General features: G+C 41.7%; 1 protein-coding gene across 1 annotated transcript in view; it reads left to right on the top strand.

Annotated features, from left to right (window-relative positions):
• LOC132822847 (deoxynucleoside triphosphate triphosphohydrolase SAMHD1-like) overlaps positions 1-17,946 on the top strand; it is a 65,300-nt gene that overhangs the window by 18,886 nt on the left and 28,468 nt on the right. Inside the window, exons 6-10 of the mRNA XM_060836220.1 lie at positions 3,740-3,840; positions 8,366-8,474; positions 9,351-9,442; positions 10,071-10,186; positions 16,980-17,119. Of these exons, the coding sequence (XP_060692203.1) occupies positions 3,740-3,840; positions 8,366-8,474; positions 9,351-9,442; positions 10,071-10,186; positions 16,980-17,119 (558 nt within the window). The remainder of the gene's footprint in view (positions 1-3,739; positions 3,841-8,365; positions 8,475-9,350; positions 9,443-10,070; positions 10,187-16,979; positions 17,120-17,946) is intronic.

Genomic DNA, 17,946 nt, shown 5'->3' with positions numbered 1-17,946 from the left:
CTTAAAACTATGCCTTCTAATTTTGGACTGCCCTAACCAGATGAAAATACCTTGGCTCTAACACCCTGTCCATGATTTTATAAAACCTCTATAAAATTCCCCCTCAGCTTCTGATGCTCCAGGGAAAACAGTCCAGGCCTATTCAGCCTCTCCTTATAGCTCAAACCCTCCAACCCTGGCTACATCTTTTCTGAACCTTTTCCAGTTTCACAACATCCTTCCTATAGCTGGAGACCAGAATTGAATGCAGTATTCAAAAAGTGGACTGACCAATGTCCTGTACAGCTGAAACATGACCTTCCAACTCCAATACTCAGTGCACTGACCATTAAAAGCAAGCATACCATATGTTTTCTTCACTACCCTACCTGCGACTCTGCTTTTAAGGAACTATGAACCCTAGGTCTCTTTGTTGGTCAACACTCCCCAGGATCTTACCGTTAAGTGTATAAGACCTGCCCTGATTTGATTTACCAAAATGTAACACCTCTCATTTCTCTAAATTAAACTCCCATCTGCCACTCCCTGGCCCATTTCCCCATGTGATCACGATTCCACTGGACTCTGAGGTAACCTTCTTCACTATTCACTGCAGCACCAATTTTGGTGTCATCTGCAAACTTACTAACCATACTATATGCGCATCCAAGTAATTTATATAAATGACAAAAAAGCAGTGGACCCAGCACTGATTCTTGTAGCACACAACTAGTCACAGACCTCAAGCCCAATAAGCAACCTTCCACCACCACCCTCTGTCTTCTACCTTCAAGCTAATTATATATCCAGACGGCTAGCTTTCCCTGTATTCCGTGTGATCTAACCTTGCTAACCAGTTTACCGTGCAGATGAAAATGTGTTGCTGGTTAAAGCACAGCAGGTTAGGCAGCATCCAAGGAACAGGAAATTCGCGTTTCGGGCACAAGCCCTTCATCAGTTTACCATGCAGAACCCTGTTGAACGCCTTACTAAAGTCCATATAGACAACGTTCACCACTCTCTTCATCAATCTTCTTTGTCACATCTTCAAAAACTCAATCAAATTAGTAATTCCCCACTCACAAGGCCATGTTGACTATCCCTAATCAGTCTTTGCCTCTTAAAATACATGTAAATCCTGTCCCTCAGAATCCCCTACAACAATGTACCAACATTGAGGTCAGGCTCACCAGTCTATTGTTCCCTGGCTTTTTAATACCAACTTTATTAAATAATGGATACCACATTAGCCAACCTTTATCAATCTTCTTCAAAAAACGCATTCAAGTTAGTGAGACGAGTTGGACACTAACAGGGCACTTAACAAGCTATAATCCCCCTTCATTGGTTGTTGCTTAGTGATCATCTCGCATTGTGCTCAAGTAAAGCAATGTCAAGATAGGTCCCACCAGACTTTTTGTCTGATCTTGCCACAAATATCGCTCCAGTCCATGTCACTCAATACTTTTCAGGTTCTGCCCAATGAATTCAGACAGACATACATAAACCCATCTGTATTTCAAGGCACTGTTTATGGCAGAAAGATAGAAAGAGAGAAGAATCTAAAGATTCAGACCTGATTTGGCTGGGAACTCTCTCTCCCTATCGCTCAAGATGGAAAAGGCATGTGGAGATAATAGGGATCAAAATAAAACAAAGTCAACAGTGTGATGCTGGAAAAGCACAGCAGGTCAGGCAGCATCCGAGGAGCAGGAAAATCGATGTTTTAGGCATAAGCCCTTCATCAGGAAAGCTTATGCCTGAAACGTCGACTCTCCTGCTCCTCGGATGCTGCCTGACCTGCTGTGCTTTTCCAGCACCCCACTCTCGACTGTGATCTCCAGCATCTGCCGTCCTCACTTTCTCCTCTCAAAATAAAACATCAGAACATCAAAAATGCAAAGGGTAATAGAAAATAATCTCCAAGAGACCAACCAAAACACCACTGTCTCAGATTAAAACCTTACACTTGAAGGACTCCAGAAGAAATTTAAACTCTTCACTCCTTTCATTTTCCATTTGTACCGAACACTATCCCTTTCTAACTCTGTACTTGTGAAGATGTATGCTTGACATCATATCTTTATGATTTGTCTTGGGGTTAGCAAATAATAAAATCCCTTTTTCTTTCACGCAAGAAAACCTCTAATTGGTTCCTTATTTGTTCAGTGGAATTGAATTCACCACATTTTAGTTGGAGAGTGGTATAGTTTTATCCTATAAAGAATGTAAATCTTTGTTGTGGTTAGGTTAAAAAGAGGGATGGCTATTTGCCCTCTCGCCTAGTTGTAATGCCCACCTGGAGTGCATTCTGAGACCTTGCTGCTCTCAGTATTTCTACCAAGTTGTATATAATGAGCTGGTTCATCAGCTGAGGAAGGGTAGGTCATAGGAGCTAGTCAGCAGTATCTTTGCCTTGGTGCCATGAAACTTCACGGAGACTGGAGTCATTGCTGAGAACTCCCAGGATGACCCCCTTGCAGCCCATTCTAACATCACCTCTATCCATGTGGGACAGCTGTGTTAGCTCAGCCTCCCAGATGTTCAGAGAACTTCTTGGGTTGGTGCCAAGTGGTCCATCTTTTTTATTTACTTTTCTGCAGTGGTTTGCTACAGCTGAATAGATCACTGGTCCATTTCCAAAGACATTTAAGAGTCAATCTCACTTTTTGTGTCCAAGTCATATGTAGACCAAACTGAATAAGGATGGTAGGCTTCCTTCCTAAAGGGTACGATTCAACCAAATGGGTTTTTACAACAATGTGTTAGTTTTCTGGCCACTATTCCCAGCATGAAGATTTAATTCCAGTATGATTAATTGTATTTATATTTCACCCATTGCTGCAGTACAGTGTGAACCAATGTCCCAGAATTAGCTTGGATCTGCAGATTATTACACGAACATTACCATTATGCTACCAGTTAGCTGTTCATCAGGAAAAGTGTTGTTACCTCTGCCAACCTTTTGGCCAATTAGTTCCAGATCATCATTGTACTCGGGGTAAAAAGAATTACTCGAATCCCTTCTAAACCTTTGCCAATCATTTTCAATCAATTCCTCCAATAATGACCCAATTGGAAAGAGAAATAGGTCCTTCAATTCTTATGTCTGGGCATTTCATGTTTTTATACACCTCAATTAAATCTACTTCTCAGCCTCGCTGTTCCAGCTAATCTACTCCCTCCTCAGAAGTAAAGTAATCTAATTCTAGAGAAATCTTCATGCATTTCCTTTGTTCATTCGAACCCAATCACATCCTTCCAGTAACAGAACTGTACACAAATTTCTATGTTCAGCTCAACACACAATTTATGAAGTACCAGCATAACTTTGTTGCGCTAACTTCCCTTTACTCTTTGAGTTACGGGATATATTCCAAGTGCACACTAATCACCTTTATGACCTCACCCATTATCTTCGGGGATCTGTAGACAATATGCTCCCAAAGTCCTTCTGTTCCTCTAAACTGCAAACTATCCGATTTATCCTGTATTCCTATGCCTTCCTCAAATGCATTCCATCATGTGCCTTTGTATTGTATTCCCTTATCATGTTTCTGTCTATCAGAGTGGTGCATCTTAGTGCAGTTTACAGCTTTCTTCCTCTCTTTGAACCACATAACCAATTTTTGGATCATGCACAAACTCCTTAATTATGTCTCTAACCCTGAATTTCCATTGACCTCCTTCTACACCATTACAGTCCTGTGATTCTGTGGTCCTGTGAACTGTATCTAACTCTGGTTCCATATCTTTTCAGTGGCCATATAAGGGTCGTCCCAAAGAGAAAAGTTTTCTTTATGAAATCATTGCCAACAAAAGGAATGGGATTGACGTTGATAAGTGGGATTATTTTGTCAGGTAAGCCTCATCTTTTAATTTCTCTGATCAATTAGTGATGGATATTCATTAATCCATTGTTTCTCACAGTAAGAATTCACCACAAACATTATAAATTTCATTAAAACCAAATGTGGTATTTTCTGGGTACAATTTCCCATGATCATTGGGTCCTAATAGTGATGCACACAGACATATGCTCTAGTTTGGAGGACTGTATCAGAATCGGGCATTTTAAGTTGCTGAATAAGTTAAGGCCCAGAACTTCAGGGTCATCAGAAACAGCTCTGTGGAAGCCCATTGGAACTTGTCACAAGATGTCCCAGACTTAACTAGTTTGCTACTTGTCTTATTTTATGTTGCTCCTAGTCAGCTGGAAGAACCTTTTAAGTCAGGAAGAATGGCTTCACCTTCATGTTACACCCACTGCCCATCACACACCTTCCCACATCCATGCTCAGCACCTCTTCCTTTCACCCCGGCTCACCCTTCATAAAGATAGTGAACATAAAGTCGCACCCATTTAAAACTGAGATGCGAAGTAATTTTTTCTTTCGAATGCTAATGAATGTTTGGAATTTTTACCACAGAGAGTCGTGGAGGCTAAATCACTGAAAGTATTTGGAGAGGAGGCAGATAGACTTTTCAGATATTAAGGAGTTGAAAGCTATGAGGAGCTGGCCTGAAAGAGGAGTTGAGGCCTGAGCTGATCATCGAGTAAAAAGTGAGGTCTGCAGATGCTGGAGATCAGAGCTGAAAATGTGTTGCTGGTTAAAGCACAGCAGGTCAGGCAGCATCCAAGGAACAGGAAATTCGACGTTTTGGGCCGGAGGCCTTCCTTGGATGCTGTCTGACCTGCTGTGCTTTAACCAGCAACACATTTTCAGCTCTGAGCTGATCATCAAAGAGCTTACTGAATGGAGGGACATGTTTGAAGGGCTGAGTAACCTATTCCTGGTCCTATTTCTTATGTTCTTATGTTCTTTACCATTGAGCAACTTATTACAATATTACAGTTCCCCCGTTGACTAATGTCTTCATTTTGGAGTCATGAGATGATTCAGCAGGAAGTGCAGGGCATATTAACTGGCATGATTTCTTTAAACTAGAAAGTTATCAGAAGGCAAAGGTAAAACTCGAAGGAGTATATCTGAAAAAAGTGAAAGGGATGGAGAGCTCAGGAGAGGTTATTAAAGTCTCCACACAAAATAGGACAGAGTGTTTGGAAAAAGTTAGGAATCAAATGTCAAGGACACTGCATAAACGAATGACAATGAGAAGAGGGACGGTCAATACAGGACTGAACATGTTGGACGCAGTAGGTAAACGAGCTTATTGTGCACATCGAAACTGTAGTAAGGACATGATGGGCATCATGGAGACATGGCTGCAAGGGAATCGGACTGGGAGCTAAATATCTAAGGAGTTATACATCCCATCAAAAAGACAGGCAGGTGGATAGAGGGAGTGGGATTGCCTTATTAGTAAGAAATGAAATTAAATCAATAGTAAGAAACAAAGTAGAGTCAGATGACATAGAACCTGTGTGGGTAGAGTTGAAAAACTACAAAGGTGGAAAAACCACAGTGGGAGCTACGTACAGACCTCCAAACAGTAGTCAGGATTTAGGGCCCAAGATAGACCAGGAGCTAGAAAAGGTGTGCAAGAAAGGCAGGGTTACAGTGATCGTGGGGGATTTCAATATGCAGGTGGACTGGGAAAATCAGGTCGGTAGTGGATTGCATGAAAAGGAGTTTGTGGAATGACTACCAAGCTTTTGGAAAAGCTTGTGGTGAAGCCCACTAGGGAACAGGCCATACTGGATCTAGTGTTGTGCAATGAGGCAGACTTGATAAGGGAGCTTAAGGTGAAGGAACCCTTAGGAAGCGGTGACTATAATATGATAGCATTTACTCTACAATTTGAGAGGGTGAAGGTGGAATCAGGTGGAATGGAATTACAGTTGAATAAAGGCAACTACAAAGACATAAGGGAGGAACTGGCCAGAATTGACTAGGAGAGGAGCCTAGCAGGAAAAATAGTGGAACAGCAATAGCAGGAGTTTCTGGGAGTAATTCGGGGGACACAGCAGAGATTCATCCCTACAAGAAAGAAGCATGGTACGGGGAGGATGAGGCAACCATGGCTGACCAGGGAAGTCAGGGACAGCATAAAAGCTAAGGAGAAAGCATATAAATGAGGCAATGAACAGTGGGAACCCAGAGGATTGGGAAGCCTACAAAGACCAACAGAGGACTACCACAAAAGAAGTAAGGAGGGAGAAGATTAAATGTCTGGGTAAGCTAGTCAGTAATATAAAAAAAGATTTCAAGAGTTTTTTAGATATATAAAGGATAAAAGAAAGGACATTGGATCGCTGGAAATGATGCCGGAGAGTGGGAAACAAGGAAATGGTTGAGGAACTGATCATTTATTTCGCATCAGTCTTCACGGTGGAAGACATGAGTAATATCCCAAAAATTCAAGAGAGTGGAGAGAGCAGAAGTGAGTATGGTGGCCATCACCCAACAAAAGGTAAATGAAAACCTGAAAAGTCTGAAGGTGGATAAGTCACCTGGACTAGATAGACTACTCCCAGAGTTCTGGGGCACATTGTTGAAGTGATAGCGGAAACATTAGTGGTGATCCTTCAGGAATCACTGCAATCAGGGAGGGTCCCAGAGGACTGGAAAATCATGAATGTCACCCCTCTGTTTAAGAAGGGAGTAAGGCAAAAAACAGGAAATTACAGGCCGATTAGCCTGCCCTAGGCCATTGGTAAGATTTTGGAGTCCATTGTGAAGGATGAGATTTCTGAATACTTGGAACTGCACGGTAAAATATTGCAAAGTCAGCAAGATGTCATCAAGGGGAGGTCATGCCTGACACATCTGATAGAATTCTTTGAGGAGGTAATGAATAGGTTAGACCAAGGAGAGCCAATGGATGTTATCTATCTGGATTTCCAGAAGGTTTTTGACAAGGTATCGCATGGGAGGCTGCTGAGTAATGTAAGGGCTCATGGTGTTACAGGCAAGGTACAGAAGAACCTCAATCATCCAAAGGACACAGGCGGGGCGTATTTCATTTGGTTAATTGAATTCCAGATAATGGAATGCCGGACAACATAGTTCAGCCAAGCAACCTTGCGATCTTGCCAGATAATCCGAAATTCAGATAATCAAATGCTGGATAATCGAGGTTCCTCTGTATATCATGGATAGAAGCTTGTCTGTCTGGGAGGAAGCAGAGAATGGGGACAAAAGAGCCCTTCTCAGGATGACAGCTGGTGACAAGTGGTGTTCCACAACGGTCAGTGATGGGACCACAACTTTTCACTTGATAAATTAGTGATCTAAATGAAGGAACTAAGGACATTCTGGTTAAGTTTGCAGATGACACAAAGATAGGTAGAGGGACAGGTAGCACTGGGGAGGTGGGGAGGCTGCAGAAGGATTTAGACTGGTTAGGAGAGTGGGCAAAGAAGCAGCAGACAAAATACAATGTGGGATAGTCTGTGGTCATGCACTTTGGTAGGAAGAATAGAGACACGGACTAGTTTTTTAACTGGGGACTAAATTCAGAAATCTGAAGTGCAAAGGGCCTTGGGATTCTCTGAAGGTAAACTCGCAGAATGAATTGGTAGTTAGGAAAGCAGATACAATGTTGGCATTTATTTCAAGGGGACCAGAATATAAAAGCAGGGATGTACTTCTGAGGCTTTATAAAGCCCTGGTCTGACCATATTTAGAGTATCGTGAGCAATTTTGGGACCCAGGAAGGATACCTCACGAAGGATGTACTGGTCCTGGAGCAGGTCCAGATGAGGTTCACAAGAATGATACCAGGAATTAAAGTCTTAATGTATGAGAAACGCTTGAGCACTCTGGGTCTATACAGGTTAGAAGGATGTGGAGGGATCTAAATGAAACTTACAGAATACTGAACGGCCTGGACAATGTGAATGTTGGGATGTTTTTATTGGTAGGAGAGTCTAGAACCCAAGGGCACAGCCTTAAAGGGAAGACCTTTTAGAAGAGTGGTGATAAGGAGAAACCTCTTCAGCTGGAGAGTGGTGAATCTGTGGAATTCTTTACCACAGAAGGCTGTGGAGATCAATTCATTGAGTATATTTAAAACAGAGATAGATAGGTTCTTGATTATCAAAGGGATCTGGGTTAACATAGAATATAGAACATAGAACATAGAAAAATACAGCGCAGTACAGGCCCTTCAGCCCTCGATGTTGCGCCGACTGAAGCCTACCTAACCTACACTAACCCAATAACCTCCATATGCTTATCCAATGCCCGCTTAAATGACCATAAAGAGGGAGAGTCCACCACTGCTACCGGCAGGGCATTCCATGAACTCACAACCCGCTGAGTAAAGAAGGGAAAGCGGGAGGATGGGGTTGAGAAACTTATCAGCCATGATTAAATGGCCGAGCAGACTCCTTGGGCTGAATGACCTAATTTCTGCTCCTATGTTGTATGGTCTTATGATGTGTCGGCCGAGATTAACTGTGTTTATCATGTTTCTGAAGGGACAGTCACCATCTGGGAATCCAGAACAACTTTGACTTTGGACGCTTCCTCCGGTTTGCTCGAGTTTGTGAGGTAGATGGAACGAAGCCGATTTGCACTCGAGATAAGGTGATGTATGTTGTCAGGTAGAATGGAAGTCTTGTTTGCTTGTGGAATATTTGCATATCTGCTTTTCACCATCTTCACTCAGATACACGGGAGCCAATTGAAGCACTTCTGTTGTCATAAGCCAAGGCTGTGCTAAACCTTTCCTCCTTTTTAGCTCTACTCCTCAGATGGCAGGACCCATCATAAAAACTAAATATAAGGAATTGTGGGGAAGAATGAGTGATCTACAGTTTCACAGCATGTTGTGCTTTCTTTATGTTTATTCTGAAGAGCTGGGTAATGCTGACAAGGTTAGCATTTATTGTCCGTTCCAAATTGTCCTTGAGAAGCAATTGTGCGGAACGTTCTGGAACCGATGCAGTTTGTATGTTAAAAGGGGAGGGAGAGGGTTCTAGGTTTTTGATGAAGCAGTGGTGATGGAATGGTAATAAATTTGGGCTTTCCAGCTTTGAATGGATGAGTCCAGCATGTGATTTTACGCTAGCATTGAGATGGAAACAGGATGGAAAGGGTGAACGCAGAAAATTATTTTATGCTTTACGTACAGCAATAGCACAAGAGACCCCAAATTCAAATAAATAAAATGCCAATTTGATGACAAAAGGTTCACATTGATCAAATTAAAAAAATTAACTGCAGGATAGCATACTGCAATACTTTGATGGAGAAAGTATAATTTGCAATGTCAGGATTAGGGTGGCGGGATCTTTAAAATATTTCTGATGCCTGAATAGCTTCCATGTCAGCAATTATTTGGTTTTCCAATTTTAACTAAATTGTACATCAGTGGGTTCAGCTCCTATCCTACAGGGTATCTGTTACTGACAGATTGTGCTGAACAAGGATTTATTCCAGTTTTCAATATTTTCTCTGCAGGAAGCTGGTGACATGTATGACATGTTTCACACGCGCTACACTTTGCATCGCAGAGCCTTTCAACACAGAGTGGTCAACAACGTCGAGAGCATGTGAGAATTGCTGCAGGGATGACATGCATCTCTGACACTTGTTTTTCTTACTTACTTACTCTTTATTGTTCTCTCTTATCTCAGCTCAAATATTCCCCTTTACCCAGCAAGTATTCCTTTCTGCTCCAGGTAGTCTTTTGGAACCCAACCCTACACATGAACCGAAGGTAGTTATTGTCAACAGCTGGTTGACTCTCCCAAAGAGACGTCTCATCTTAAAGGACTGCGCCTCTGACAGTGCAGTGCCACCTCAGTGCTGTGGTGGGGATCAGCCTGTGGATTTGGTGCTCAGGTCCTAGAGTGGGAAAGTTAGGAACACTGACTAATTGTATTCTGAGCTGAAAATGTGTTGCTGGTTAAAGCGCAGCAGGTCTGCCAGAATCCAAGGAACAGGAAATTCGACGTTTCGGGCAAAAGCCCTTCATCAGGAATTGTATTCTGAGCCTGTCTCAAGGAGACTAAGTCCAACAACAGGCCATTATTGCTTTGGCTGATCACTGTGCCAGCCTATCCAGACTAGGGACCAACTCTGGATTTCAATTCATGGCATTTTAAAAGTCCCTTTTGTTTTAAAGAAGCAGCGTGGAAAATATTCCAGTAACAGTTTTGAAAATATTTAATCCTTCAGGATCACAGAGGCATTGCTGCTTGCAGATCCACACTTCATGATAACTGGTAAAAATGGGATCAAGTGTACAATGTCCAGAGCAATTGATGACATGGTGGCTTACACCCAACTCACAGGTAGGCATTATCAGGTGATTGTGTTGGACCTAAAGCTGTTTTTTCTCAAATTTTACTGCACTAAAGGAAACTCTTTGGTGTATTGTGCCTGTAGTGATTTATTTCAATTCATCATTCAGTATGGGAGTTGGGAGGTCATGTTGCAGCTGAACAGGATGTTGGTTAGGCCACTTGTTAAAAACTGCATTTAATCCTGGTCTCCTGCTCTAGGAAAGATGTTGTGAAATTTGAAAGGGTTCAGAAAAGATTTACAAGGATTTTGTCAGGTTTGGAGGGTTTGAGCTATAACGAGAGACTGAATAGACTGGGGTTATTTTCTCTGGAGCATCAGAGGCTGAGGGGTGACCTTATAGATAGGGTGAACAGCCAAGATCATTTCCCCAAGTAAGAGAACCCAAAAGTAGAGGGCATCAGTTTAAGTTGAGAGGGGAAAAATTTAAAAGGGACCTGAGGGGCAACTTTTTCATGCAGAGGGTGGTATGTGTCTGTGGAATGAGCTGGTACAATTACATTTAAAAGACATCTGGATGGGTATATGAATAGCAGGGTTTAGAGGAATATGAGCCAAATGCTGGCAAATGGGACTAGATTAATTTAGGATATCTGGTCGGCATGGATGAGTTGGATGGAAGGGTCTGTTTCCGTGCTGTACATCTCTATGACTCCAAATTTTTATCCAGTTCCATTTTGCGCAAGTACTGAATCTGCTTCCAACACTCTTTCAGGCAGCACATTGCACAAGTTAAAATGAAAAACTCTTGCTTCAGGGCATAGGTTGGAAAGTACCTGCAGTACTGTATATGTTTATGCTGATGGACTGTGTAAAATAATTTCTCAATTCCATCATGTTTCATTCACCAGTTCACTTAAATCGGTCACTTCCCATTATTGCTCCGCCTGCCAGTTGAAACAGTTTTAATCATGTATTGCCTAAAATAATAACTTCATTAATATGTATTGATAAATCGCAAAATACATTGCAGTCAATAAAGTATGTTAAAACAAAGTTACTGCTGCGTAGTAGGAATTATGGCTATCAATTTGAATTTAGCAAGCCCTCAGCAACATGAAAATGATCAGAAGGATCGATTTTTAATGATGTTGATTGAGGAATAAATATTAAGCGAGATTAAATCCTCGGCTCTTCTTCAGAATCATGCTATGGGATCTTTTAATTCCACCTAAAAGCACAGACAATCTGTTGGTGTAACCATTTCTCTGAAAAGTGACACACATCACTGTGCAACTCACCCTCAGTACTGCACTGAAGTATCAGCCTTTGCAATCTCTCAAAATGCATTGTTGTTTTCAGCAACATAATGAATCCTTTCAATTTCATTGCTCTAAGGAGACAAATGTAAGCTTCTCTAGTGTCTCCAAATAATTGAAGTTCCTCATCCCTTGTAGTGGCCTGATAAATCTGTCTGCTCCCTCTTCACACACTGACATCTTTCCTAATATGCAGTTGCTAAATTTGTTGATGATACAAAGGTAGTTAAGAAAAGGACACGAGGACTCTGCAAAGACATAGGGATAAATAAATAAACATGCAAAGGTTTGGCGGATGAGAATGAAAATATGAACTTGTCCAATTTTGTGTATTATTTAAATGGAGAGAGATGACAGAACTCTGAGGTACAGAGGGATCTGGGTGCCCTGGTACATGAATCAGCATGCAGATGCAGTAATTAATTTGGAAGGCAAAAGGAATATTTATTTAACTTTATTGAAAAGGAGGTGGCATATTAAAGTGAGAAACTCTTGCTTCAGGGCATTGGTTGCAGTGTACTTGCAGTATTGTATAAGTATTTACTGATACCTTGGGTAAAGGGGTTCTCTTATGAAGAAAGATTTAGCAGGTTTGGTCTACACTTATTGGAGTTTGGAACAATGAAAGGTGATTGTATTGAATGTGTGCAAGGCTGAGTTAGAAAGAGTTTTGTTTGAGAAGGGAGTCAAGATCTAGGCACAACAGGCAAAAAAGGAGAGAAGAGACCACAATTAGATTAGCTATAATCTTCTTGAGTGACAGAGAAGACTTAATGGGCAGAATGGCCTTGCTCTTGCTCCTGTTTCTTGTGTTCTTGTTTATAGATAGATAGACAGATAGATAGATAGATAGATAGATAGATAGATAGATAGATAGATAGATAGATAGACAGACAGACAGATAGATAGATAGATAGATAGATAGATAGATAGATAGATAGATAGATAGATAGATGGATAGATAAGAATGATAGGTAGATGGATAGGTAGATGGATGGATGGACGGACAGACGGGCAGACGGACGGATCCCTATCCATTGTTTTCCAAAGATGACATTAATAGGAACATCACAGGCATTCACTTAATACGAATAAAAGTGATTTTATGTCTGGGTGGCAAAAGACCTAAGTCACAATGTTGCCATGGAAATGGAGAAGGGTTTGGATGTGGGCATGCTGGCAGTTTTGTCACACAGTGTGTCATGCTGCTTGTTTGTTGCTACTTCCGTGCTATATTTCCAGAAGTAGTATTTAAGGAGTGTTACGACGTAGGCCAAGTCAAATCGAACCAGCCTTACTATCACTGATTTCACAACACAGTGAAATTAAAATATTAAATAACCCTCAAAATTGCCCAGTTGTTTCTTACTGGGCTTTATGAATGACACCAAGTTTATAACTTAAACAAAGTTAACAAGTTATTATTCATACTGTAACTTTAGCAGAGCAAAGCTAAACAAGATAATGAATTAATGTCTGCGTCTTCTTTGATTCGACCTTCTCTCACAGACATAGACAGCCACAGGATAAATTAATAGTAAATAAAGGAATTGTAACTTTCCAGTTCACTTTAGCAGTTTTGAATGATAGTTGCTAAGCCTTTATGCAATCCTTAGAACACAAATCATCCTGAGCTCTCATCATCACCATCAATTGCTAGTCCTCATATGTTATCAGCTGATCCGAAGAGAATAGGTCCATTTTGCACACTCCTTTTTCTCAGTCGCACCTGATCAGACATCAGACAGAATAGCAAATGAGATCAAATGGGTATGAGTGCACAAGTTAGGAAGCTGTGTTCCTGAGTAGACAATAGACTTTTCCTTCTCTCTCTGTTGGTCATGAATTTGACTACCAGGAGCAGTGAAACTACCCTGTTGAAGTCAACAGCCTTGTTTTCAATTAGTCTCAGTAATGCCATTCACTTACAGAATGAGCCCTTCCTCGAATGTTGTCTGTCCCTTTCTCCTGTAGGATGAGGATGATCAGTTTAATCACTGTGAAACCTTCCTGACTCTCATGATGCACATGGTGTCATTGCCTGAGTTTACCTGACCATTCTCCAAGAGCTAAGATGATTTCACTCCCTCATGTGAAAGGTAGCAAGAGACACATTTCTTCAAAGCAGAATTGCAGAAATGTTCAACCACAGAGGAGCCCTTTAGACAGTCAGATCTGCACTGGCCTCCAAGATAATAGTCCAATTTCCTCCTGAATGCTTCAATTGAATTTGCTTTCATCGCACTGTCAGGCAGCACATTTGACACCATAACTACTCACTGCATGAAAATGTTCCTCCTGATGTCTGCATTGCTTCTTTTGCCAATTACTTTGAATCTGTTTCCTTTTTTTCTCAATCCTTCCAATAATGAGAACAGCTTCTCCCTACCTATTCAGTCCAGTTTCCTTTGGTTACGTGATTTTGGATACATCTATCAAACCTCATTTTGACCTCTCCAAGGAAATAATCGTAACTTCTCCAATGTGTCTACTTCAAGTTCTTCAAGTGGGCGGCACGGTGGCACAGTGGTTAGCACTGCTGTCTCACAGCGCCTGAGACCCGGGTTCAATTCCCGACTCAGGCGACTGACTGTGTGGAGTTTGCACGTTCTCCCCGTGTCAGCGTGGGTTTCCTCCGGGTGCTCCGGTTTCCTCCCACAGTCCAAAGATGTGCAGCTCAGGTGAATTGGCCATGCTAAATTGCCCGTAGTGTTAGGTAAGGGGTAAATGTAGGCGTATGGGTGGGTTTCGCTTCGGCGGGTCGGTGTGGACTTGTTGGGCCGAAGGGCCTGTTTCCACACTGTAAGTCTAATCTAAGTCTAATCCCTGGAACTTTTCTTGTGAATCTTTTCTGTGCCTTCTGTCATACATTCGTATCTTTCCTAAAGTATGATGCCCAAAAGCAGACAGTATTCCAGCTGAGGCTGGATCAATTTTACAAAAGCTGAACACAACTTTGTTGTTACATTTGATTCTTTTGTTAACAAAGCCTAAAGATACGGCATGATTTATTTACTGCATTTTCAATCTGTACTGCAACCTTCATTGATTTATGCACAAGTCCGTATATCCCAACACACTCTTTAGCACTGTGACATGAAGTATATATCATCTGTCCCTCTCTCTTCTTGACTGCATCATTTTGGGCTTCTGTGAAATTCCGTTGATTATTTGTACGTTCATACTGCTAGCCTATTGCAATCAATTCATTTCATTCTCACTTTGCCACACCTCCAAATTGGTATCATTGGCAAATTTTGAAATTTTAATCTTTTTCCACTTTGCAAGTCTTTTACATCTATCAAAGATATTGTGACCCATGTAATGATCCTTGGGGAACACCATTATCTACCATACTCCAAACTAAAAACAACCATTTTCCATGACTTACTGATTTTCTATTGTCCTTTATCCAATTTTTCATCCAAGCTGCCACTGACCCTCCTTTCCAGAAGCCGCAATTTTGTTAACTCATCTTCTCAGTCATCAGCTTGTTACACTGAATGTTGTCAAACACAGTCAACCTGTTAACTGTCAGTCACTACTGAAGGATGCATTTTGTATGGCAACAGCTCACTCAGAGTCTACTTAGAGCTTTAGAGATGGACAGCATGGAAACAAACACTTCGGTCTCACTCATCCGTGCTGACCAGAAATTCTAAATAAATCTAGTTCCATTTGCCAGCATTTGGCCCATATCTCTGCATACATTTTTCTATTCATGCACCCATCTAACCAACTGATCAAAACACTCTTCCCATGCAGAATAAATGACGGTTTTCTCTTTTAATTAGTATTCTTGCAAATTCTCCTGTTTGCAAGGCGCAAACAGTCAACAAAATGTCTGTTTTATTCAGTAATATTCAAGTGAGTGGGCGGCACGGTGGCACACTGCTGCCTCACAGCGCCAGAGACCCAGGTTCAATTCCCGCCTCAGGCGACTGACTGTGTGGAGTTTGCACGTTCTCCCCGTGTCTACGTGGGTTTCCTCCGGGTGCTCCGGTTTCCTCCCACAGTCCAAAGATGTGCAGGTCAGGTGAACTGGCCATGCAAAATTGCCTGTAGTGTTAGGTTAGGGGTATGGGTGGATTGTGCTTCGGCAGGGCGGTGTGGACTTGTTGGGCCGAAGGGCCTGTTTCTACACTGTAAGTAATCTAATCTGATGTTTTCTTAAACAGTTTCTTAAAACCCACATGGACAACATCCACTGTATTCCCTTCATCAAACCTCTCCAACAAAATAATTTGAATGAAACAAACACATCCACATTGGCCTTTCTTAATTAATGCAAACCATTCCCCAAGTGCCTTTGAATTTTATCCCTGATGGTTGTCTTTGAATCTTACCCACCAATGAGATTAAACTGACCTGCACATTTTCTTGAATAAGTTTGTCACATTTGCTACTTTCCAAGCCTGTGAGTATCTCCCCATTAGTTTAAAATGGTGCTGCTATTATACACTTTTCTTATAACACAGGATTGCACGTGAATGGAACTACTGTGTTAAAGCAGAACTGACTGCAATGCACTCAGTACTGGTCGCCTCATTACAGGAGGGATATGGAGGCTTTGGAGAGGGTGCAAAAGACGTCTACCAGGTTGCTGCCTGGATTAGATGGGATGAGCCATAAAGAGACGCTGGACAGACTAGGGTTGTTTTCTCTGGAGCGGAGGTCGCTGAGGGGAGACCTGTGAGAAGTTTATAAAATTATGAGAGGCATAGATAGGATTGACAGTCAGAATCTTTTTACCAGGGTTCAAACGTCTAATACTAGAGCATTTAAGGTAAGAGAGGGAAAGTTCAAAGGAGATATTAGGGACAAGTTTTTTATAACACAGAGTGGCAGCTGTTGGAGAGCCTAGAACGTACTGCCAAGGCTAGTGGTGGAGGTATGTACAATGGTGCATTATGAATAAGCAAGGAATGGAGGAATACGGACCAAAGGCAGGCGGAAGGGATTAAATTAAATTGGCTGTTGTGGACTGAAGGGCCTGTTCCTATGCTATACTGTTCTATGTTCTATCTCCATTTCTAATATTTTGCCAATACCCCCTTCTTTAAAAAAAAGCTGATTCAAAGTATTCATTAAACATTCCGAATTTGTCCAGTCTGAGCGTAAGTTACTTTCTATGTATTTCATAGGCCTGACCCCACCATTTAGAAATAAGGCATCCCTCCACTTCACCACCACCAGCCTGAACTCCAGGGAGGTATCGTTAAAGCATGGTTTGGACTTTCATGACAGGATGCCATATAACTTTGACATCTAGCTGCAGTCACATTGATGACTGACTAACACTTTTAAAATGGCGACAGCCACTTCTAGATCACGCCATTGATTGCACCTGCTCATTCTAATTGGACAGCTGTCACAAGAGCAAACCATTCATAGAAATTCCAGCAGATGTTGTGTAACCGTCTCGAATGGGGCCAGGAAGTGGAATTGGTCCCTGCATTGAAGTTACAATGAACTCCGCAAACTCCAGCCCAAAATTCATAGTTAACAAATTTTGTTTTTCCAGACTGTGTCTTTGAAAACATCCTGAATTCATCTGACCCTGCATTGAGCAAAGCACAGGAAATCCTGAGAAATCTTGTGCAGCGCAAGCTATTTAAATTCATCAGGGAGGCTCGATTTGCAGAGAAAACAGAAAATTTAGAGGTATGTGTTGTGAACTATTATATTCAGCATCTGCATCTACAAACAGGTGACTAAAATTCAAATAGTCAAAGCCAGGGTTGGTACTTGGCATAAGTAGATAGTTGTGGGTGGCCCTGTGGCACCCTCAGAATGTCACTACCTCTGGCTGGGGAGATCCGAATTCAAGTCTCACCAATATCATCGTCACTATGAGTTTCAAAGTGGCACCATTGTGTATCAAGCAATGTAGCAACCCTCCCTCCGTGAACTGGTGAGGGGATTGAACCCAGTATTCTGCATCTGTAGTCATCCAGGCAACTGTTCTTTAAAAATCGTAAGTTGATAGTTGGCATGATCAGTAAGCTTCACACAGCCTGGTAGGAGAGATCACATCTGGACTGAGACACTGCCCAAGATAAATTGAAGCCCAAGTCCAGGGACCCAGCACAAAAGAGTGACATCACAGGTAAACAGTAAGTTAATTGGTTGATGGTAATCAAATTAGTAGCTATCTATTATAGTTACTTTCAGATTGAAGTTAAATAAGGGGAATATTTACAAACTAAAAGACCAGTAGGATTTTTAAAAACATTATTTAAGGACTATGTCATTAAAATAGAAAGGTCTGGCAGGGCCATGTGTGCTCTAAGAGCTGGCGGAATGTTTTGTGGCTCCTAGTGACCACATCTGTAGTAAGTGTTGGTTGCTTGAGGAACTCTAGCTCAGAGTTGATGAGCTGGAATGTGAGCTTTGAACACTGCGACACATCAGGGAAGGGTAAAGAGTTACCTGGACGCTGTTTCAGGATGCAGTCACACCCCTTATATTAACTGTTTTGAAGTAGTCAG

This window comes from Hemiscyllium ocellatum, chromosome 15 (genome assembly GCF_020745735.1).
Source record: "Hemiscyllium ocellatum isolate sHemOce1 chromosome 15, sHemOce1.pat.X.cur, whole genome shotgun sequence".
Lineage (NCBI taxonomy): Eukaryota > Metazoa > Chordata > Chondrichthyes > Orectolobiformes > Hemiscylliidae > Hemiscyllium > Hemiscyllium ocellatum.
Note: the sequence above shows the minus strand (reverse complement) of the source record. Positions and strands in the feature narration are given on the sequence as shown.